The 24543-nt window shown below is 38.8% G+C and overlaps 1 protein-coding gene across 1 annotated transcript in view; it reads left to right on the forward strand.

The window, feature by feature from the left end:
* The window catches only part of LOC150101456 (WD repeat-containing protein 27-like), a 151341-nt gene that overhangs the window by 62909 nt on the left and 63889 nt on the right, over positions 1-24543 (forward strand). Inside the window, exons 5-6 of the mRNA XM_090400800.1 lie at positions 20636-20706; positions 21850-21934. Coding sequence (XP_090256926.1) covers positions 20636-20706; positions 21850-21934 — 156 coding nt within the window. The remainder of the gene's footprint in view (positions 1-20635; positions 20707-21849; positions 21935-24543) is intronic.

Consider the following 24543-nt stretch of genomic DNA (forward strand, 5'->3'; position numbering starts at 1 on the left):
ATGTTAAAACACCTAGGATTTATGGAGCACCAAAAATTCACAAACAAGGTACACCCTTATGCCCAATTGTGGACAGTATAAATAGTCCCACATACAAACTGGCTAGACATTGAGCTAAGCTACTAGCCACTCTCACAAACAATTCTCCCTCCTTTGTCAAAAATTCAGCCCACCTAAAAAGCATCTTTCAACACCATACCCTAAAAAAGCTCAGACTCAATAGTAAGCTTTGATATCACCTCACTTTTCACAAATGTACTACTAATAGAAAACCCTCAATCTACTGAAGTCACACTTCCCCCCTGATATATTTGAACTATTCAAATTCACAATACAGGCAGGATATTTCACATGGAAAGGGAAAATATACAAACAAATAGATGGGAGAGCCATGGGCTCTCCCCCCCCCCCCAGCCAACTTTTACATAGAACACCTGGAAAAACTAGCAATCAATACAGCCACTCTCAAACCAACACTTTGGCTATGCTATGTTGACGATGTGCTTGCTATTTGGCCCAGAGACATTGAAAACATTCTTAGCACATTTAAATAGCCAACATCCAAAAATCCACTTTACAATGGAACTGGAAGCTAATAACTGTCTGCCCTTCCTGGATACACTTATATTACACGTCTTCCAGATGGTTCCTTATCATTTTCAATTTTTAGAAAACCCACACATACAGGGAGATATTTACACAAACAATCACACCATCACCCTTCTCAACAATATGGCATTTTAAAAACATTAACCCACAGAGCGAAAGCAATCTGTTCCAATGACAATGCTCTTGCTGCTGAACTGGCTCCCTTACACCACACCTTCTTGGCCAATGGCTATGGGGATTATCTTATGGGGATTATCCTATGGGGATTATCCCCATAAGATAAACAAAATACTAAATGCTCCTAAGAAACCCCTCCTACTATCCACCACAGAGAACTACAACAAAACAGTCACTATCCATAGGGACTGTTTTGTTGTAATTCTCTGTGGTGGCACATCCGAAGAGATGCAGAGATGTCACGAGTTGGATCTACTCGAGAGAGATCCAACTCGTTAACTTCAAAATCGTACAAACAACTTATTAAAAACAATAACTGAATTATCCCGAAATGTTCGCTTATCTCTATGCTCTCTCCATCCGTTAATTCCTCGCATATATGGTGTTCCTAAAGTCCATAAAGAGAACACCCCATCACGCCCAATTGTAGAAGGTATCGATTCTCCTACATAAAATCTTTCAAAATATCTTGCCAAATACCTAAAAGATTTTTCAGGAAAGTCACCATCCTTTATCAAGAACACTACAGAATTTGTTACATACATCAAGGATATTAACAGTTGATGAAAATGACATCATGGCTAGCTTGGACATATCTTCTTTGTTCACTGATGTCCCAACAGATGAAATCCTAACATTACTCAAGGACAAGTTATCCAAAAAAATGTTAGCCTTGCTTACACATTGCATCAGGTCTGGTTACTTCAAATTTCAAGATAATATATACAAACAAAATCATGGACTGGTTATGGGCAATCCTTTATCCCCTCTACTTGCAAATATTTACTTAGAGGATTTTGAAACCAAGGCTATCTCTTCCTTTATTTTAACACCTAAACTTTGGAAACGCTATGTAGATGATGTCTTCATTATTTGGAGCCATGGACGTGAATCCCTTATAGTTTTCCTCGAACATCTCAATAGCCAACATCAAAGTATTAAGTTACTTAAGTATAAAGAGCTAATAAGCTTCATTTCGGCAATGAAAACATTACTTAAATTAAGGGGATATTAAATCCCACATAGTTTTAAAACCAAATAAGAAACTCAAAGATTGCAATCAGAGAGTTTCTTGCCGAATATAGTAAACTATAAAGTATCGGCGACACTAGCGTTAGCCAATGCAAGTGATCCTAGTACGTAGTACAATACCGGGCAACTCGTTGCAAAGGGGGGGAAGTTCAGATCGCTATTCCTAGGTATTTTCCATAATGTAAAAACACATTTCCTAGGAAATGTATGCTGTTATTACATTATGGAGGGAGGTCACTACCCAGACCGGTTTCAGCCTTTTTTGAGGCTTCATCAGTGAGTATCTAGACCTAATACCAAAGTGTATAGCGAAAAGAACTTATGTACTCTGCGAACGAGTTTTCCAAACAGGTGCAACCATTAAGTTACTTAAGTATAAAGAGCTAATAAGCTTCATTTCGGCAATGAAAACATTATGTTTATTATTTTAACGGTATAATAGAACACAGAAACTAAGTAAATAATTAATTTATTAACTTGATGCTGATATTTCGCTGGTATTATAACCAGCATCTTCAGAGCACAAAAACACTGTTTGTCACAATACGCGAGACTAAAACAACATGGTGTACATTAACAAAATTGTAGCAGCAACACAAAGACTAGAGTCCTGATTTTTGCGCCCTCTATCTGAAAAAAAAAAGAAAAAAGAAAAAGCTATCATATATTGCTAGAGTCCTAGAAAAGTGCTAGTTTTTCCTTAATATGACTGTCTCCCAGATCTTCGGCAAGTTAATACAGCCATATTTGTTGAGATTTGGGGTGTGTTTTAGGGCTTCTGTCGCCTCTAAGAACAATCTCTCTGATTTATATGGGTTTCTGTGTAGTACTTTTGTGTTTTTCCATTTGATCCTGTGTGCAGGGGTATCCAGAGCATGGTCTGCTAGGCCCGACTTCCCATAATGATATTTCCGGACGTATCGTTTATGTTCGCTGATGCGGATATACACAGTTCTTCCTGTTTGACCGTAGTGGGCTTGATTGCATGAGCAGGGTACTTGGTAGACTCCTGGATGTGATAAAGGAGGAATGCTGTCCTTGGGTGAGCGGATGAGGGTGGCTAATTTGCTACATGGTCTGAATGTAGTGCGTAGTTTATGTTTAATGAGAATTCTTGAGATCTTTTCGGATGTGCCTTTAATGTAAGGGATGGTGACTGTTTTGTTGTAGTTCTCTGTGGTGGATGGTGGGAGGGGTTTCTTAGGAGTGTTTAGTATTTTGTTTATTTTTTGTGGATTGTAGCCGTTGGCCAAGAAGGTGTGGAGTAAGTGAGTCAGTTCAGCAGTAAGAGCCTTGTCATTTGAACAGATTGCTCTCGCTCTATGGGTTAGCATTTTTAAAATGCCATATTGTTGAGAAGGATGATGGTGTGATTGTTTGTGTAAGTATCTGCCTATATGTGTGGGTTTTCTGAAAACTGAAAATGATAAGGAACCATCTGGGAGACGTGTAATGAGTGTATCCAGGAAGGGCAGACAGTTGTTGGCTTCCGGTTCCATAGTAAAGTGGATTTTTGGGTGTTGGCTATTTAAATGTGCTAGGAATGTTTTCAATGTCTCAGGGCCATGTGGCCAAATGGCAAGCACATCATCAACATAGCGTAGCCAAAGTGTTGGTTTGAGAGTGGCTGTATTGATTGCTTGTTTTTCCAGGTGTTCTATGTAAAAGTTGGCTAGGGGGGGAGAAAGGGGGGAGCCCATGGCTGTCCCATCAATTTGTTTGTATATTTTCCCTTTCCATGTGAAATATCCTGCATGTATTGTGAATTTGAATAGTTCAAATATATCAGGGGGGAAGTGTGACTTCAGTAGATTGAGGGTTTCTATTAGTGGTACATTTGTGAATAGTGAAGTGATGTCAAAGCTTACTATTAAGTCTGAGCTTTTTAGGGTGAGGTGTTGTAAGATGCTTTTTAGGTGTGCTGAATTTTTGATAAAGGAGGGAGAATTGTTAGTGAGAGTGGCTAGTAGCTTTGCTAAATGTCTAGCCAGTTTGTATGTGGGACTATTTATACTGTCCACAATTGGGCGTAGGGGTGTGCCTGGTTTGTGAATTTTTGGTGCTCCATAGATCCTCGGTGTTCTAACATGGAAGGGTTTGAGTTTGTTAACTGTGTCTTTGGGCCAGGAAGTGACTTTTTTTAATAATTTTCGTGCCTTATTCTTTTGTGTGTTGGTGGGATTGCGATCTATAATTTTGTATGTTGACTGATCTTGTAATAGTGTGTGCATTTTGTTTTCATATTCAGTTGTGTCCATCACCACGGTTGCATTTCCTTTGTCTGCTTTTGTTATGGTAATCTGGCTGTTGTTGTGTAGCTCTTTTATAGCCATGAATTCCTTATGTGGGATATTACTTTTTGGAGGCTTGGACTTGATTAGGATGTTGGCCACATCTAAACGTATGTTGTTAGCTATTGTTGGAGGCAGGTCGTAAATTCCTCGTTCGATGGACGCCATTATTTCGGCTTTTGGAACTTGCTTGGGAGTTATGGCAAAGTTGTGCCCTCGACTTAAAGCAGTTGTGGCTTCTGTGTGGCCTTGACTTAAAGCAGTTGTGGCATACAGGCAGATACTTACACAAACAATCACACCATCATCCTTCTCAACAATATGGCATTTTAAAAATGCTAACCCATAGAGCGAGAGCAATCTGTTCAAATGACAAGGCTCTTACTGCTGAACTGACTCACTTACGCCACACCTTCTTGGCCAACGGCTACAATCCACAAAAAATAAACAAAATACTAAACACTCCTAAGAAACCCCTCCCACCATCCACCACAGAGAACTACAACAAAACAGTCACCATCCCTTACATTAAAGGCACATCCGAAAAGATCTCAAGAATTCTCATTAAACATAAACTACGCACTACATTCAGACCATGTAGCAAATTAGCCACCCTCATCCGCTCACCCAAGGACAGCATTCCTCCTTTATCACATCCAGGAGTCTACCAAGTACCCTGCTCATGCAATCAAGCCTACTACGGTCAAACAGGAAGAACTGTGAATATCCGCATCAGCGAACATAAACGATACGTCCGGAAATATCATTATGGGAAGTCGGGCCTAGCAGACCATGCTCTGGATACCCCTGCATACAGGATCAACTGGAAAAACACAAAAGTACTACACAGAAACCCATATAAATCAGAGAGATTGTTCTTAGAGGCGACAGAAGCCCTAAAACACACCCCAAATCTCAACAAATATGGCTGTATTAACTTGCGGAAGATCTGGGAGACAGTCATATTAAGGAAAAACTAGCACTTTTCTAGGACTCTAGCAATATATGATAGCTTTTTCTTTTTTCTTTTTTTTTTTTTTCAGATAGAGGGCGCCAAAATCAGGACTCTAGTCTTTGTGTTGCTGCTACAATTTTGTTAATGTACACCATGTTGTTTTAGTCTCGCGTATTGTGACAAACAGTGTTTTTGTGCTCTGAAGATGCTGGTTATAATACCAGCGAAATATCAGCATCAAGTTAATAAATTAATTATTTACTTAGTTTCTGTGTTCTATTATACCGTTAAAATAATAAACAACATGTTCGACGAACACATAAGTCTGTCCACACGTTTAATGAAAACATTACTTAAATTAAGGGGATATTAAATCCCACATAGTTTTAAAACCGAATAAGAAACTCAAAGATTGGAAACAGAGAGTTGCCTGGTATTGTACTACGTACTAGGATCACTTGCATTGGCTAACACTAGTGTCGCCGATACTTTATAGTTTACTATATTCGGCAAGAAACTCTCTGATTCCAATCTTTGAGTTTCTTACTCGGTTTTAAAACTATGTGGGATTTAATATCCCCTTAATTTAAGTCAAAGTATTAAGTTTACTACTGAGCTTGCAATGGATAATTCCTTGCCTTTCCTTGATGTCAAACTGACTCGCTCTTCTGGTAAACTCAAAATATCAATATATAGAAAGCCCTCACACACCAACTGATATCTGCATAGTCAGTCCCATCATTTCCCTCCTCATAAGCTTGGAATAATTTCCACCTTGGGACATAGAGCCCGTTCTCTTCTGGATGACCCAAATGAACTTCTTACAGAAATATTCCACGAGAATCATTGAAAAATTCCTTCTTAATCCTCCTAGACATCACTCAGAAGAAACAAATAAATTCAAAGGCAATACACACACACACACACACACACAATAAAAAACTGTAGTACAGTTTAAAAAGGAAAACGTGCTGAAGTTCCAATTGAAGTTAACTATGTGTGTGAGTTATCGCGAGAGCGCCAATACCGGACAGTATAGTTGTGCGCATCAGATAATTGTAGCTGAGGCTGTTATTCATATGAGTTGAATCGAGGAATATTTCTTTAGATTCAAGTATCCTTCTCTTGAGTTCATCATAACAAGTGTGTATATTGGACGTTTGAGACCAGACTATGAGGTGTTGGTGGCCTTTGTCGGAGTTTATAGAGAATAGAACGTGGCTTGAGAGAGAGTGCTGGCTCGGGTAGTATTGTAGGATATGTCTCTTTTGTGTTCTTCAATGCATAAAAGGACAGATTTAGCAGTCTGACCATAGTATGGTTTGCCACATTCACAAATGATCTTGTAAACTACTGGATACTGAAGAGAGAGATGTTTCATTTTAGATCTACTAAGTATGGAGTGAAGTTTAGGAAATGTAGTGAAATATGTTTCAATGTTGAACTAATTAAGAATTTTTGCTAGTTTGGGAGACAGGGAACTGATGTATACAAAGATATCTATGCTGTTAGGGAAGAAGAATCTTCAATAGTAGGTAAATGACAGTGAGAGATAAGAGCATATATATCTTTGCACACATCAGCTCCCTCTCTCCCAAACTGGCAAAAATTCTTAAGAAGTTCAACATTGAAACATATTTCACTATGTTTCCTAAACTTCACTCCATACTTAGTAGACCTAAAGTAAAACATCTCTCTCTCTCTCTTCAGTATCCAGGAATTTACAAGATCATTTGTGAATGTGGCAAACCATACTACGGTCAGACTGCTAAATCTGTCCTTTTACGCATTGAAAAACACAAAAGAGACATATCCTATAATAATACCCAAGCCAGCGCTCTCTCAAGCCACGTTCTATTCTCTATAAACTCCGACGAAGGCCACCAACACCTCATAGACTGGTCTCCAACGTCCAATATAAATACTTGTTATGATGAACTCGAGAGAAGGATACTTGAATCTACAGAAATATCCTTCGATTCAACCCATATGAATAACAGCCTCAGCTACAATTATCTGACGTGCACAACTCTACTGTCCGGTATTGGCACTCTTGCGATAGTTCACGCACGTAGTTAACTTCAATTGAAACTTCCGCACATTTTCCTTTTTAAACTGTACTACAGTTTTTTATTAGATCTGTTGTTGTTATTTTATAATGTTTCTGTTATTTTTTGTATAATTCTTTGTATTTGACACCTGAAGAAGTTGATTTTTTCAACAAAACTAGTAGTGTCTCATGATTAAAACATATTTTTTTTTATTCTCGGTGTTATAGTCATTTAAACTTTATTAATATTCATAACATATATATATACATTTGAGTTTGACGAAGTCGTACCAGCCGGGTGCGAACATAAAGGACGTCAGCGAATCTATTCGAGTGCAAAAACAGAGGGTGAAAGAGATGATAATCATGGCAGGAACAAATGATTTGAAAGAGGACAAAATGGAAATGATAGAGGATGTGAGGGAATTACTTGAGGTAGCAAAAGAGAAGAGTGAGAGAGTTAGGATGGTGAGTATTTTAGCACGGTATGACAGTGAAGTGTTTAGAACGAGGGCCAAAATTGCCAATGACTTTATGCGTGGGTTATGCATGGAGAGCGGTGTGGAATTTGTGGATGTGTGGAATGAGTTCGATGGGCGAAAGGACTCATATATAAGATGGATTGGTTACATTTGAATGGAGTTGGTGTACGGAGGCTTGAAAAAGTGTTGATGAATGATGTGGAAGTGGATGTACAGACTCAGGGAAACTAGATTTATTAAGGGGGGGGGTAGATATGTAGACTTTAGGGAGGCAGTTGAGTGTATGAATGAGTATATTATGCACGAGCGAGTACGAAGGACAACAAATCAGAATGGGATAGTTAGTATAAGGCATCAAAGTAGGTATGGGACAAATGGGCTTCTGCAATTCGTGTACACTAATGCCAGGAGTATTAGGAACAAGAAGGAAGAGTTTTTGGCCTTGGTTGGCACTTCCAGACCACAGGTTGTTGAAGAGGGGGGGGGGGAGGAGTGTTATTGATGATATCTGATGATTTGCAGCCAAGGAGTATAGAAATTGAACTGCAGGATAGAGAAAAGAGCACATTTGAGGCTGTTTGGTGTGAGATAGAATCTAGCAGAATAAAATATACAATTGGGTGCTGCTATAGACCAGGTGATGGAATAGATGGTGGGGATAGTATGCATAGGCAAATAGAAGAAATGAGTGGAAGGAGGGTAATTATTATGGGAGATTTCAACTATGGGCGCATTGATTGGAGTGAGGAGAGGACACATGGGAGGAAGGAATTGGATTTTATGCGGTTATTAAGGGATAACTATCTGTGACAGCATGTAATGGAAAATACTAGGGGTCAGAGAGTGCTTTGACCTAGTAATTACATCTGAGGATTTGGCTGTAACTAATATGACCACATTGCCACCAATTGGTGAGAGTGATCATAGGGTCTTGACTTGGGAGGTGGCTAAAGGTGTGGAATTTACAATTAAGACAGGGTACATGTGGAATTATCGGGCTGGTAAGTATGACAAGCTTAGGAGTTTGATTGGTTCAGTGCCATGGCATGTAAAACTGCAAGGGCTGGATGTTGATAGTGCATGGGAGGTGGTTAAGAAGTGTTTGCAGGAGGCAATGGTTGACTGTATACCAAGAGTCCGAATAATAAATCAAGTAGGGGTTAAATGGATGAATAACACTATTAAGCTTGAGCTGCAAAAAAAGAAACAATTGTGGAGCGAATTTAAGGAGAAAGGTGACCAGCAGGCATAGTAACAGTATAAAGCTCAGGACAGGATGGTAACAAGGGTGGTAAGAAAAGCAAAAGTGGATTACAAAAGAAAATTGGCCATGCAGGGTAAAGAGAATCCCAAAACGTTTTTTCAATATGTTGCAAGTAAAAGGAAAAATGTTCATGGTAGAATAATCCTAAAAAATGCTGAGGGTAAGGAGGTAACCGAATCAGTCGATATAGTGGAATTACTGAGCAAGCACTTTGCAAGCGTATATCATCCAGGTGGTGATATTGCAGGAATGGAAGAACCAACAGCTTATACTGAAATTGTGATGAATGAAGTAGAGGTAACTAGTCTATTACAGAACCTCAATGTCAATACATCCGTGGGATTGAATGGTATACCAGCTCGTGTCGTACGTGAAGCTGCTAAAGAATTTTCAGTGCCCTTGACCATTTTGTTTAATTTGAGCCTCGGGTCTGGGTCAATCCCAAGGGGGCGGAAAGAGGGGAAAATAGTTCTGCTGCATAAAGGTGGTTCCAAGGCTGCTGTTGAAAATTACTGGCCAATCAGCATAACAGGAATCATTATCAAGGTCTTGGAGAAAATAGTCAAGAGAAAAATACAAGATTAGATAGAAGAAAATGGGATACTGTATCGGGGACAGCATGGTTTTGTGAAGGGTAGGTCATCATGCCTCAGTAACTTGCTCACGTATTATAACACAGTGACGGCTGAACTGGATAAGGGTAACGGGTTTACAGTGATTCTACTGGACCTTGCTAAGGCCTTTGACAGGATACCAAATGGAATTCTAATCAGTAAATTGCAGCATATGGGGATGGATATAGGGTTGGTGAGATGGATAGGAGGGTGGTTGACAGAGAGATATCAGAGAGTGGTTTATTCAGGAGTAGAGTCCACAAGACGGCCTGTGACTAGTGGTGTGCCACAAGGATCTGTTCTTGGACCACTGCTGTTTAATTTGTTCATTAATGATATAGGAAAGGATCTGAGAGGAACAGTTCATTTGTTTGCGGATGATGCAAAGTTGGATAGGGCAATAGTGAATGTAGATGACGTCAAAATTTTGCAAGATGATTTGGATAGATTGGAGGTCTATGCTAAGGAGAATGGATGTCAATTTAATGTGGCAAAATGTAAGTTTATACATTTTGGTGAAAAGATTAGCAGCAGTTTACTACATTGGTGGAACTGTACTCCAGGAAATTGATGAGGCACGAGATTTAGGAGTGTTGGTGGACAAGGAGTTGAAGTTTAGGGGACACATTGCAAAAGTGGCCAAATCAGCTCATCAAATCACTTGGTTGCTGAAGAATATGTTGACAAGCAGAGACAAGCAGGTTATTGTTCCTCTGTATCGAGCCTTGATAAAACCCCATCTCGACTACTGCGCCCAGATTTGGTCACCTAGGTTTCTTCTTGATGGGAAGGAGGTGGAGAGGATCCAGAGGCGAGTGACCAAGATGACCAAGCAGGTCTGTGGAATGAACCTTATGAGAACAGGTTGAGGATTTGTGGGTTGCAAAAATTGGTTGATAGGCGGAGGAGGGGAGATATCATTCCGACATTCAAATTACTGAAGGGGTTTCTATAAAATTAATTCAGAAGATTTTTTGAGAACAGGGCTGGTTGTGGGAGGACTAGGGGACATTCATGGAAACTGGACAAAAGTGTGGTTAGTAAAGGTGTTAGAGCTGGGTTCTTTACTTTTATAGTGGTGAATGAGTGGAATGCACTCCCTGAGTCTGTGGTGGATGCTGTGACAGTGAATGAGTTTAAGGTGAGGTATGATAGATACTGTATGAATGTCGAATAGTTGTGATGAATATGATTTATTAAATAAAAATCTCAGAATGAGAGAAAGATGTAGATAGTTTTGCTATCTACATCATTCATGTCGAATAGTTGTGATGAATATGATTTGGGCCCTCCCTCGATGAGTCTAATGACTCACTGGAGTTACCCGTAATAATAATAATAATAATAATAATAATAATATATATATATATATATATATATATATATGTTAAAGATACCAAGTAATATTTTTTTAAACTTGGTTTTTAATCCTTTTTCCCAAGTAAGCAAACAGACAAGTAAGTCAAGTGTGCGCTTGAACAAAGTTCAGGTCTGAGGCAACTCATTGTAAAGGTGGAGTAAAACTATCTACATCTTTCTCTCATTCTGAGATTTTTATTTAATAAGGTCAAAGCACCTTTTTGCAACTTGTTGAGATAAAATTTAAAAGCTCTGCATTAATTCAACCTTGGCATTTTTGAGTCTGGCTCCCACTGACGAGACCTCAATAATGGTCGAAACTGGTCTGGGTAGTGGCCCCTTGCCTTTAATGCATAGCATCATACATCTCCGCAAGGGGATGTGCCTTGCATTAGGGGAAATATTAAGGAAAGTGATCAGAGCTTACCCCACCTTTACAACGAGTTGCCTCAAACTTGCACTACGTTCAGGCAGAAACTTGACTTACTTGTCTGTTTGCTTACTTGGGAAAAAAGGATTAAAACCTAGCTTATAAAATTGCTTGGTATCTTTAATATACTATATACCCAAGGCAAGAAACTATCTATCTATTCATACAGAAAGTGTGAGGCTCCCCTCACAAATTACCTATAGCCCTTAAATACACCACAAGAATCCCAGAACTAATATCTCAACTTCAGGATCTACACATAAATTTAAAATGTAAAATGGGCAGAGCAGAGGTTAACAGGAGTAAGCAAATCTACTACCTGATTAATGGGCTATAAACACAATACCAGGACCAATATTAGATTCAACCTACAATTAAACTTTCATAAACATGATGTCTTTGAGCCTTTTCTCTCTCAATGCGAGAGGATGTGCCTCTGCTTTACACAACAGAATAGTCCTTGCCCATGTACAAAAACATCATATAGACCTATTACTTTCGCAGGAAACAAATATAAACTCCTCATCCAAATTATCTATAAGATGGGCAGAGTGGCCCTATGACCTACAGCATTCTGCAACCCGACAACATCATGGAGCAGGAGTTAGTTTAGGTGAACATCATCGATCACCCTACAAACTAAAAGTGATTACTGATATACCAGGATATTCTTGTATGCTCACATAAAAGCACCTAACCATGATACCCTGCATGTGTTCAACATCTACATACCACAGCACGATACTCTGGCATCACAAATCCTAGATTTCGTTCAAAACCATCTCTCTAGTATTGACCAAGAACATATCACAATAGCTGGAGACTTTAATTGCACTCTTGACCAAGAGAAAGACAGACTTCAATGTGCTGAACATCGTAGACAATTAATAAACAAACTTCAAACACTGGTAAACTATAATGAACTCATCGACGTCTTTCGGCATCAACATCCAGATAAGAAGTCCTATACATGGAAGTCAGCAATCACAGTGACTAATAGGCCACTCTACTAAGCACGACTGGACAGATACTATATTTCCAAACACGCCTTTCCTCTAATTAGAAACATCTCGCACAGTCCTTCCTACATCTCAGATCATTGCTTCGTCAAGCTGCAACTTTCTTTATCTTTGGAAGCATCCAAATCAGGAAGTGCCTATTGGATCTTCAACAACACCCTCACGAAAGATCCAGATTATAAGAAACACTCAAGCTTTAATAACCAACCTCACTCACTCGAACGTCGATAGAGAACCAATGAAAACATGGTGGCCCCACCTAAAATCCCAAATAAAATCCTTTACACAGATCTACAGTCACCAGAAAAATCAACAGAGGAACATTTGAATTTGACGACTTGAAGAACAGCTCAAGTATCTCCCAGAAGAAAGCCCTGAATATTATTCTGCCTTCCAAGCCATGCAAAGACATGCAGAATTATTGGCAAAAGGTACCCTACTTCGATCGCAGCAAGACCAGAACCACTTAGAAAACAAAATCACACTAGATAAACTGAAAACTGCATGCACATCCTTGCCAAAAAACAAATCTCCCAGACTTGATGATCTCACGTCAGAGTTTTTCCAAGTCTTCTGGAATCAGCTTGGACCACTTCTCCTCACAACACTGCAAGAAGCCTACCTTAACGGGCTCCCACAATCCGTCAAGACCTCAGTAGCGCGATTGATACCGAAGAAGGGAGAGATATCTGAAATTAGCATCCATTCTCCCTAATTAATACCGATTGCAAAATCATTTCCAAAGTTATAGCAAATCGAATAAAGCCAACACTGCCTGAAGTTATTGGCCAACATCAAACTCTGTCCCAGGAAGATCAATATATGAAAATCTCCTTTCATGTTGACTGTTCGCGATGTGGTTGAGAGATCTCATCCATATTGCGAACAGTCAACATGAAAACCTAGCACCCATCAGCCTTTGATCAGGAGAAGGCTTTCGACAGGGTAGGGCTCGAGTGCTTTGCACTGGCATCCCCATTCATTCGCCCATCTGTCTAGTTTATTCAAATCCTCTCGCAGGGCTGCCACATCTGCATTATCACTAATAATCCTTCCCAGCTTCAGATCATCTGCAGACAACTGAATATCCCCCTGCAATCCATTGACAAAGTCATTGATATAAAGGTTAAACAATACAGGTCCCAGTACTGAGCCCTGTGGGACCCCACTTGTAATCTTCTTCCTCCTTGATATTGCCCCCACCATACACAACTCTCTGATACCTGTCAGGCACCCAATCCTGAATCCAGTTGACTACCCAACATCTAAACTCATGTGCTGCAACTTAAATATCAGCTTATCATGTGGCACCCTGTCAAATGTCTTTGCAAAATCCAAAAAAATGGCGGTATATGCCTTTCCCTCATCAACTGTTCTTGTAACTTTATTATAAAAGGCAATCATATTACTAAAGCAAGAGCGCTCCTTAACAAATCCGTGTTGGCTCTCACAGATAACATTACTCTCATGTGCCCAATGCCATATGTGGTCTCTCACTAATTTCTTCAGGATCTTAACAACTACTGATGAAACACAAACTGGCCTATAATTAGATACATCCAGTCTACTACTGCCCTTATGCAGTGGCACTAGCTTACCTTCCTTCCATTCCTTGGGTACCTTTCCCATAGCCAGACTTTCATTGAAAAGCCAGGTCAACAGAGCTGTTAGTTGTTTAGCACATTGTCTCAAAACCTGTGGTGAAATACCATCCAGTCCCACAGCTTTACTCACATCAAGGGTACTCAGTATTTGGAACACACTCTCCTCTAAACCTCGAACCTGCCCTATCCCTCTAATATTAAAACTTACTTCTCCAAGATGAAATACTCCAACAAAGTGTTTATTGAACAACTCCACTATGTCCTCTGCAATCAGTCACTCTATTTCCATTTTATCCCACAGTATCATTCTTACACAATCATTTCTCCTCCTACTGACCGCATAGCTAAAAAATTCCCCAGGATTTTCTTTAGATCTTGTGCCAATCTCTTCTCATATTCCATTTTCCCCTTCCTTGCCATATTAGTCACTCTCCTGGCCTGAGTCTTATATTCTTCATGCATCTGCTCTCCATCCCTTTCCTTATATCTCTTCCATAACCTCTTTTCTCCTTCTACTGGTCACATAGCTAAAAATTTCCTTAGGATTTTCATATCCATAATCACCCCCCCCCAGTGCTACACCATGTGATTTTTTCTCTTTGTTCTGTTCTGATGACATGTCTGCTCTCTTCCTCCAGTCTAGTGCCAAGCTTATAATGAGGAGGATATTAGATGGCAGTGGTGTCATGGTTTTGATTCAATATCCACAAAACAAGCCTGGTGTCAATTTAAATGTTTATATGTAAGTATATGTATACATATATATAAAATATGTATGTGCTTTCTTTCTTTTCTAGTCAGCATGTAGAAGCAAGTGCTTGCACACACATTCACACACCTGTGATTGTGCATGTGGTAGCAGGTGCTGGATAGAGCATATTTGTGTCAAGTACAAAATTTGTACTCTAGAGAACTTTATTTTCTTTTTCTTTCTGTTTTTCTTTCTTTTTCTTTCTTTCTTTATTTTATTTTATTTTTTTTAGTAATATTCCACTAATTTTCCATCTCACTTTAATAACTATATAGTGCTCATTTCTGCTCTCTCTCTCTCTCTCTCTCTCTCTTATTGAATGGCAATATTATACTTATATGTTGTGTAGTTTGTTATGGTTACTGTGGTCTTGTTATCTGATATGTTGTTTTGGCCATTCTGTAGTTTGGACTGAAGTAATATTTTAACATGACTGTATAATGACATAAGTGTTTTCCACTAAATACTTAGTGTTCTGTCATTGCAGCCTGCGTGTAAATCATCTGTTTGTTTCCAGAATATCAGTTTTGCCATTTTGTATTGCAACAATTGTAATCTGTTAAAATTTTATTTTTCACTTGGTTAGAGTATAATAAATTTAGTTTAATCATTTATCCAAGTGTGAGCAAACAAAGTTTGCACCTGACAGTATCTTCAGGACTGGGGTAAGGTGGTACAACACCAGGGCAACTCGTTGCAAAGGTGGAGCAAGCTACCAACAACTCCTGTCTCAGTATCTCCTATAATGCATAATGCAAAACACATCTCCTTGCAGATATGTCTAATGTTATGCATTAAGGGAAGGGCCACTACCCATACTAGTTTCGACCTTTATTGAGGTTTCTTCAGTGGGAGCCAGGCCCAAGTTGAGATGCCAGGCAGAAGCATTAGCAGGTCATCTCCACCTATAGGAATTGCCGAATGGTGTGCCACCCTTTTTTAATAAATTACTCTGGATTTAGAGAAAGATGTTAAAATTTTATTTTTCACTTGGTTAGAGTATAATAAATTTAGTTTAATCATTTTTAATTAATTCGAATTTAGTAGTCAGTGGTCTTCGCGTTAACGCACAAAAAAACAAAATCAAAAGTTTCGGAAATTTCCATAGCACTGGACTTCCCTACGGTTTAACGCTACAGATATAGCCCCTAACTATACTAGGCGTGCCCTTTTCAGACACCCTAGCACTACCAATCCAAAAATTGCAGGAGACAAGCAGGGAAAGGATAAGGCTGTTCAAACCAACCTTCTTCTCCTTTTATGGCAGAGCGACAGTAATAAAAACAATCGTCACCCCAATGCTGATGCACACTGTCAATATCACAGGCATCACACTGGCACAAGAAAATAAATTATCAAAAGAACTCCTGGATTTCTTCTGGAATGGGAGAAAACACGAAGTAAAGAAAGAATACCTACAACTCAAACAGGAAGAAGGGGGTTATGCTCTGCTCGATCACAAAAGCTTGCTACAAGCAAACACGTTCAAAACCGTACGGAAGGCCTTAAACTCCAATCACATTTCTGGCCTACTAATTAGATATTTTATAGGACTTTTCCTCCCCCTCTTTGGGATCACGGACTATGCTGGACCCCGCGCAAGGGGGGTGCCCAAGTGGTACCGTACAGTAGTGAAATCGATCACAACACTCAGAGACAGACGAACAGCAATCCTCACACACAAACCCAAAGCAGTATACTGGGATTTCTTCCAACGTTCCAGGCATGATACACCCAATCTTAGTACAAATAATGAAATTCTCTTCAGAAACATCAAAAATAGCTGGGGACAGTCTTTTCATCGGGATCTAGCCTGGAGAATAGCCTACGGGCGGCTCCCGGTGAAACAGGTGAAATCCCGGTATGTACCTAACCCGTGCGACCCATTCTGCGATGTCTGCCGGGACGTGGAAACGGTGGACCACTTCTTTTATTTTTGCCCACCAGCCCAACGCATCTGGCGGAGACTCGGCACAGCATTTGGAATCCCCATGCTGACAGTAGAAGAGGTCGTACGACTACAATTCCCGCTACCAGTCCAAAATACCCAAAAGTTCACTATCTTCCTAATCAATGTACTAAAATATCACATCTGGAAAGTACGGAAAAAAATCCCAGGTACGAGACGCAAATTTAATGTATGCAAGAATAAGAAAAGGTTTCTTTTTCTACTTACCCAAATTTCTTGCACAAGAAAGGCACTTACTAGGAGACTTTAAATTTGTGAATCAATACTGCAAACCACCGACAATATGCTTTCTTATACAGGGACGCATCAAGCCCTGTATATCTCTTTAGAACCCAAAAAACCCACCATCCCCCCTCCCACCCCAGGAAAAAGAATAACCACTCTGTCTCCCCTAGCCACAAAGCTTTCGCTGGCACGGTTTCTTTACTCCAAACAAGGGGGGAGAGCTGAGAACCCGGGCGGCGAAGGCTTACTGCGAGGCGGTGCCGCTCCTCGTGAGCGGCATCTCCTGGGCCAGTCTCTTCCCCATTCTAAGTCCCAGTGGTACCAGGTATACAAGTTCCTCAGTAAGTTCCTATTCATTCCTACTTACCGGACCTTAAGTCCTGTTATTTTAGATTTAAAATAAATATTTAAATAAGTCCTATTATTTACATCTTGTCTTTAAAAAAAAAATAAATAAATAAAAAAAAAATAATTATTTACCTGGAATAAAAATAAGGATATTATATCTAGTAACATAAAAAGAACCTCCATTAATACTGGAGTAAATCATTACTTTAGATAAAATAATATGTGAACTATAGACAAAAAAAGTCTGTTTAACCTTTTTCTGAACAGATAAATTGAGATTATATGTTACAGACCAATTAGCCAATAAGGCTAAACAGGTTGACTGAGGCCTCTTTTTACCTCCTACTATCCTACTCTATCTTATATCATACTCCTCTTTTACTGTCTGCTGATCCTCAGCATGCTTTATTCTCCAAAGGCCAATGATGAGAGACATGAACTCCCATTCTACCTCAATAAAGGTCGAAACTAGTATGGTAGTGGCCCTTCCCTTAATGCATAACATTAGACATATCTGCAAGGAGATGTGTTTTGCATTATGCATTATAGGAGATACTGAGACAGGAGTTGTTGGTAGCTTGCTCCACCTTTGCAACGAGTTGCCCTGGTGTTGTACCACCTTACCCCAGTCCTGAAGATACTGTCAGGTGCAAACTTTGTTTGCTCACACTTGGATAAATGATTAAACTAAATTTATTATTGTAATCTGTTAAGTTTGTAGTCTGTACTGAACATGTATGTTGTAATTGCATATGTTAAGATTTTTTCACATAATGTCTTATAGATTAGTAGTTTTGTGTATGTGGGAGCAATGTCTTTTAAATGGTGTAGTTTGCTTGCTATTATCCAAAGTTTGATCAGTATTGAAGTGAAGTCCAGGGGATAATGTGTTGTTTCTCCCCATGTGGTTTTAACAGCATCTGTGCTATAGGAGGATGGATGCCAGATAGTGAGATGCTTAGTTTCTTTGGGTTGGGTCTGCAGTTTTTGAATACTATTAGCTTTGTTTTTTTCAGAGTTTATATGTATGCCATTTTCTTTTAGCCAGCTGGTGACCAGATTAATATCATGTTGCATTTTTGTGTAGACTGTGTTTACATTATTATGAATAGACATGATGACCATGTCTGCATATTGGAAGATATTACTTTTTAATTGAAATTGGTTAATGTTAAATGGGCGCAAAGAAAGAACAGCTTCTTGTGGTGCTCCACAGGTTACCAGTAGCTCTCTGTTGTGCACTGATCTTATATGAGTGATATGCTTTCTGTTTTCTATGTCTGCTTTGAATTCCTCTGAATCTAATGGGTGTTAGTTTATTCAACAAGGTTTTGTGTGTTAGTGTATAAATGCTTTTGTTTAGTTAATAAAAATTTTGCTCATATAAAGAAAACTAGAATTTATTAAATACTCCTATATATTTTCACTCTATGTAAAATGAGCATCATCCAGGGAGAAAGCAGAAGAATTGGCTACAGCATTTAAAATCACAAGAACGAGTCATACAGCATACTTGTGCATATTTCTACATCTCACTCACAGCTGAGTGAGTAGGAGAAAACTTTTTATGAAGTTGTCTTTTGCAGGGCCGTTTATGAGTTGTACTATGATGGTAGGTGGTTGGGAAAATTCTTCTTGTTTCCTTTTTTGAGCTAATCAGTGAATGGACTGGATGTGTTTTATTTCAATGAGGAGTGCCAATTTTGTGGCTTAATTCAACTACCATGTCTCTTAAATATTCAGCTGATGCCATTTCCAGAAGACTGTGTATGAGAAGATTGTTTTTATGCTGTTGTTGGTTTAGAAGTTCATATTGTAGTTTTAGTGAATTTAGTTCTTGTAGTAATTCAATCATTTCTCTAATTAAATTATGCTGTCTTTCTGTTAGCTTGCACTTTTACATTGTTTTTAATTTCTCTGACAGTCAGCTGTAGTACTTCTATAGAATTATAGTCAAACCTGAATAATAATAATAATAATAATAATAATAATTGGCATGTATGCAAAAAATATAGCTTTCCTACTTCTGATAACTGGTGGCAGCATTAAATAGAGAGAGTATTGGAAAACGAAACAGCAAAAATTCTCTGGGACTCTAGAATACAAACTGATCAGCATTTGGAACACGATACACCTGGATTGGATTATTGATATCACAGTACCCAGTGATAACAACATTATCAACAAAGAACTGGAAAAATTACTAAATATCGAGATTTGACAATCAAATTAAACTTTAATAAATATTTTCCGATATTTCGGCAACGTCACATTGCCATTTTCTAAAGGAAATGATTCATTCATTCATTTCGTATGGGTAGGCACTGCAACACAGTTTCTGTGTTGTAGTGCCTACGTGCACGTAACTTTTTTGTAAGTTCCTTTAGAAAATGGCAATGTGACGTTGCCGAAATATCGGAAAATATTTATTAAAGTTTAATTTAATTTATATCCTTAACTACGTTCTTCTATTCCTTAAGTGTTTTAATAATATTGGCAATCAAAGTTGGCCAGCTGTGGCTTAAACACCAAAGTCATCCCAATAGTTATCAATGTACTTGGTGCAATTTCAAAGAAGGCTATCCAACTATTTATAGCAATTAAACATCAATGAAGTGACCTCATATGATCTACAAAAAACAGCATTACTTGGAACAGTCCATATTTTACGACACTACCTAACAGACTATTCTTAGATTCTTGGGTAGAATCTGAATTGTTCTGCATCACCAGTCAAATTGTTGTTTAAATGATTCATTCATTCATTTCGTATGGTGATTCAATGGCCGTGAGTGAGTAGGAGTGAGTGAGTGGTGTTGTACCTCCCTTTTACAGGGAGGTACAGCACCACCTCAATCCCCCTATTTTTATCTGGGCTCGGGACTGGCATAGCTGACAATTCAGACCTATGGCTGGAGGGATTGTCTTAAGTATTCCTGACTGTATCCGTGTGTGTTCACGGGACCGGTTTGCCTGCTTGTGGGATGAAAAACTCCAGATAAACTGGGGGATAAACTTTGCTGTCCATGCCCAAGACCGGCTAACTTGGCTATGGCTGAGGAAGATCCTTACACTCCTCATGTTGTCAACGGGAATCGAACCTAGGACACTCCTTCCCCAGGTATATGGTTGCGAAGCGCATAGCCACTAGGCTAACCACGTGGCCGTTTAAATGATATCTTGTTTTGACTGTGTATCAATTATGTGAATAAAGGAATAATAATAATATTATTATTATTTTTGTTATTGTTATTATAAATTGGTTAAATAACCAGTTTCTTTTAATTAATTTATGGGTCAAAAATATAATGGGATGGAAAAACTGGGAGAGAGAAGAGGGAGTATTGATGTTAATCTCTAAGTGGAATTCATGTTAATTATTGTACTAGGCAAATTTAAAACTTGATTGCATGACAATATATATATATATAGATTAATCAATTTTATTTTTCAAAGGGAGCCATTAATGATGAAAACATTGGAAAGGAATGAAAAAACAAATTTGAAGAGAGGAAAATTGAAGAAAGGTAAGCATTGTTTATGTGAATACATATATCCTACCTTATTATAATCATTTTGGGAAAGTTGAACCATCTGAAAGGTTATTTCACTCTTCTCTCTGCATTGAAACTTTTTGAGATATTATTAAGGTTTTAGGTGAAAATCTATCTTTCTAAATTATAATAGAACATTTGTAGATTAATTTGTTGTGTTATCCACTCCATCTTTACCTTTCAGATTATTAAGTATACCAATTTTAAAAGATATTGCTCACACTAAGCACCACCATCAGAAGTATATGCAATCACAAAAGGCATTGTAATTCATAGTAGGACTGACTGTAGTTATATCCTTTATACACTTTTCAGTTTCTGTATTGATAATGATTTTTGACATTGATCTTTCATCTATGTCCCAAAATTTTGCAGTTATGCACAATTTGAAAAACAAAAATCTAGATAAGTTGGTTGATAGGTAGAAAAGATGAAATGTGATAAATGTTTGTTACTTAAAAGGTTTTAAAGGTTTGATGCAGAGGAAGTATTTCAACTAGCCTAGAGTTGGAAGAACAGTTGTTCATCCCTAAAATTAAATTGGAGTGTGGTTAGTAAGGGTGTTAGGACCAGATTTTTTGCTTAGAAAATGGTAACTGAGTGAAACTGTTTGCCAGGGTCAGTTGTGACTGCTTTGTCAGTGGTGAATGCTTCAAGGAGAAGTACAGTGTGGAAAGTGTAGGTCTCCTGTGATGAGTTTTCAGACTCTATGGAGATTCCTGTGCAGTAGTAGTAGTAGTAATAATAATGTTGGTTATAATCATCAATTTCCATCCTTTTTCCTGCCATTAATATCTTCAATACTATTTTTAATCTTGGTAACATATAGTGTCAATATTCTGTATTTTTAAGTCTATGTTCTCCTGTCTTTTCTCATCTTTTTTCTCTCTCATATTTGGTCTATTTTAATATGACTCAAACTTATCTGTGATCTTTTGCTTATTTTGAATAACACCCATATTTTGAATACCATGTTACTTATCTATGTTTTAGACTAGATTTTAGTCAATTTGAATTCATTAAGTAGTGACTACATAATTTATTTTCAAGTTATTTTAAAATATTCCTATTTAAACCCATTTATAAATGTTTTATAAGAAATTTTCTTTTGTGTAGATAATTTATCCAAATCAGTGATTATATCACAGCCCGTAGTATTTCATTCAAGAATAAAATCATCAGGATATACTGCTTCTCCTAAGTAGGTATTAAAGTGTTATAAGGCATTTCTTTTATAAGTCATTATGAAACATATTGTTTATAACCACCTTCACTGCCTTCATATAATTTTAGAGCTTGTTCTGGCTTCACTTTCTTCTTTCTCTTCATCTTCTTCACTTGAATTATCTTTTTGGTTAGAAGAACATGCTTCAAAGAAGGCAGTAAACTGTTTCTGTGCTGCTTATAGTCTTTCGTACTGTGTACTTTCGACATCTCAGCAAGTACAAGTACGAAAAACTATTCCTTGAATCTGTCTCAGCTCTGAAAAACTTCCCAAACCACAACAAATTTGGGTGCATGAGACTGCCCCAGTGGGAAGCATTCATTCTAAGATTGTTAGTTAAAGATACCAAGCAATTTTAAACTTGGTTTTACTCCATTTTTCCCAAGTGAGCAAACAGACAAAATGTCAAGTTTGCACCTGAAATTGATGCAAGACTAGCTGATCCTACAGGTAGTGCAAGACCAAGGTAACTCGTGGTAAAGGTGGAGCAAGCTCTGATCACTAATCTTAATATTTACCCTTAATGCCAAAACACATCTCCAAGAAGGGGATGTATGATGTTTTGTATTAAAGGCAAGGGGCCACTACCCAGACTGGTTTCGACCTTTATTGAGGTCGAATGGGAGTTCATGCCTTTCATCACTGGCCTCTTTAGATTTAAAAAAAAAAAGTTGTGCTGAGAGTCAGCTTGATAGTGAGAGAGAAGGAGAAAAGATAGAGTGGATAGTAGTAGATAGTTAAGAGGCCTCAGTCGATCTACTTGGCCTGACTTAAATGTCAGCACCAAGCAGATCTCCGACATTATCTCCCTCCATCCGTTCTTTTCAGCTTTCCCCGGTCAGTCACCTCTTCAGGTGTCTGCCCGAGGAAAGTGGGGAAAAACAAATGAAAGAAGCACCACATGAAAAAGAGGAACTAGTAAATAACATTAAAAATTACATATAACAATTTGTAAGAAACTAGGTAAATTCTGAAATTTCAACCTGAATGACCAGTTTAATACTGAGAAGAGCGGGGGCAGAGCCTGGCCTGGGTGATGCAGCCCACAAGGAGCTGCACTGCCTCGGTGTAAGCATTCGCAGCCCAGGTTCTCAAGATACCCCCTCCTGTGTGGAATAGACATAGACCTTTTTTACAACAAAAATTCTAATCTGAAAGAGGACAAAAAGAAGAAAAAACAAACCAGAATTTTTTTTTTTTTCCCCTCTGGAAGATCGATACTAGGGGTCGACTGACTTGTTAGGCGAGGTTTAAATCCTCCTGCTGTCTATTGTTGTGGGTTTTAATGATGAGATCTGCTAATTTGTCTCCACGGACATGGTTTAGCATGTAGAGGCCTCTGTGCAGTGCTAGTCCCACATCGTCCTCTGCATCGATAAGACCAATGATCTTTTCAGGAGTGATTTCATCTATATTATCGACAAACACGTCGTTCCATTCTGCACTGACGACTCTTGGCCCGTTTTGTCCTGTGAGTATCAGTTGAATATCTCCGAATGTTTCTATTGCTTTTCGTAGTCTCGCCGCCTCCGCAGGGAAATCTTTTAAGAGATGCAATATAGGTGCATTGGTCTTTGCATGAAGGAACTTTGTGGGTTCTGAAGTTGACTTTATATTTCCAACTTGTGCTGGACCTCTTTGTTTCGATTTTTTAATATTTACTTCTTCAGGGCTGGCTGGCCTCTTTTGTGTGGTTTCTGCATTGTTGATTTCAATATCTACTGCCTCCGTGTCCTTGTCTATTGTGACTGCAGTGATAGTTCCGTTTTGTTGGTGCTGCTGGTTATTTTCAGTTGCTACGTCTGTAGTGGCGGTTTGATCGGTGGCCAGTTCCTCCTGCCCTTCATCTCTCCTGGTTGCAGGCTTCTCCACTGGTCTACTTGGCAGTGTTTCGGAGGTGGCGGCATGATTCTTTGTTGTTCCCTCATACGCGGCCTTCAGGGTGGGGAAATCATTCGGTTCTGCACCAATAACATTTTGAGCTGTTGTTTCCGTGTTGGGCGTAATAGTGCCTCCCAATTTTTCGGCCAGATTTCTGTCCGGACAGGTGTCTATTTTATGGCCGTTAATGCCTCATTTTAGGCATGCCGATTGGCACTGTGCTAGCGTATGACCCGCTGTTAGGCAGTTCTTACACTTTAACTTCGGGCACTGGACCCCGAGATGAGTCAGGGCTCCACATTTAAAACATTGCCTCTTTACTCCCGGGTAACTCACCATTACCCCGGCCGAGTCGTCAGTGCAGAATGGAACGACGTGTTTGTCGATAATATAGATGAAATCACTCCTGAAAAGATCATTGATCTTATCGATGCAGAGGACGACGTGGGACTAGCACTGCACAGAAACCTCTACATGCTAAACCACGTCCGTGGAGACAAATTAGCAGATCTCATCATTAAAACCCACAACAATAGACAGCAGGAGGATTTAAACCTCGCCTAACAAGTCAGTCGACTCCTAGTATCGATCTGCCAGAGGGGGGAAAAAAAAATTTCTGGTTTGTTTTTTCTTCTTTTTGTCCTCTTTCAGATTAGAATTTTTGTTGTAAAAAAGGTCTATGTCTATTCCACACAGGAGGGGGT

Source organism: Typopeltis vanoorti, chromosome 11, assembly GCF_054136105.1.
Source record: "Typopeltis vanoorti isolate ZY-2024b chromosome 11, IOZ_Tvanoo_1.0, whole genome shotgun sequence".
Lineage (NCBI taxonomy): Eukaryota > Metazoa > Arthropoda > Arachnida > Uropygi > Thelyphonidae > Typopeltis > Typopeltis vanoorti.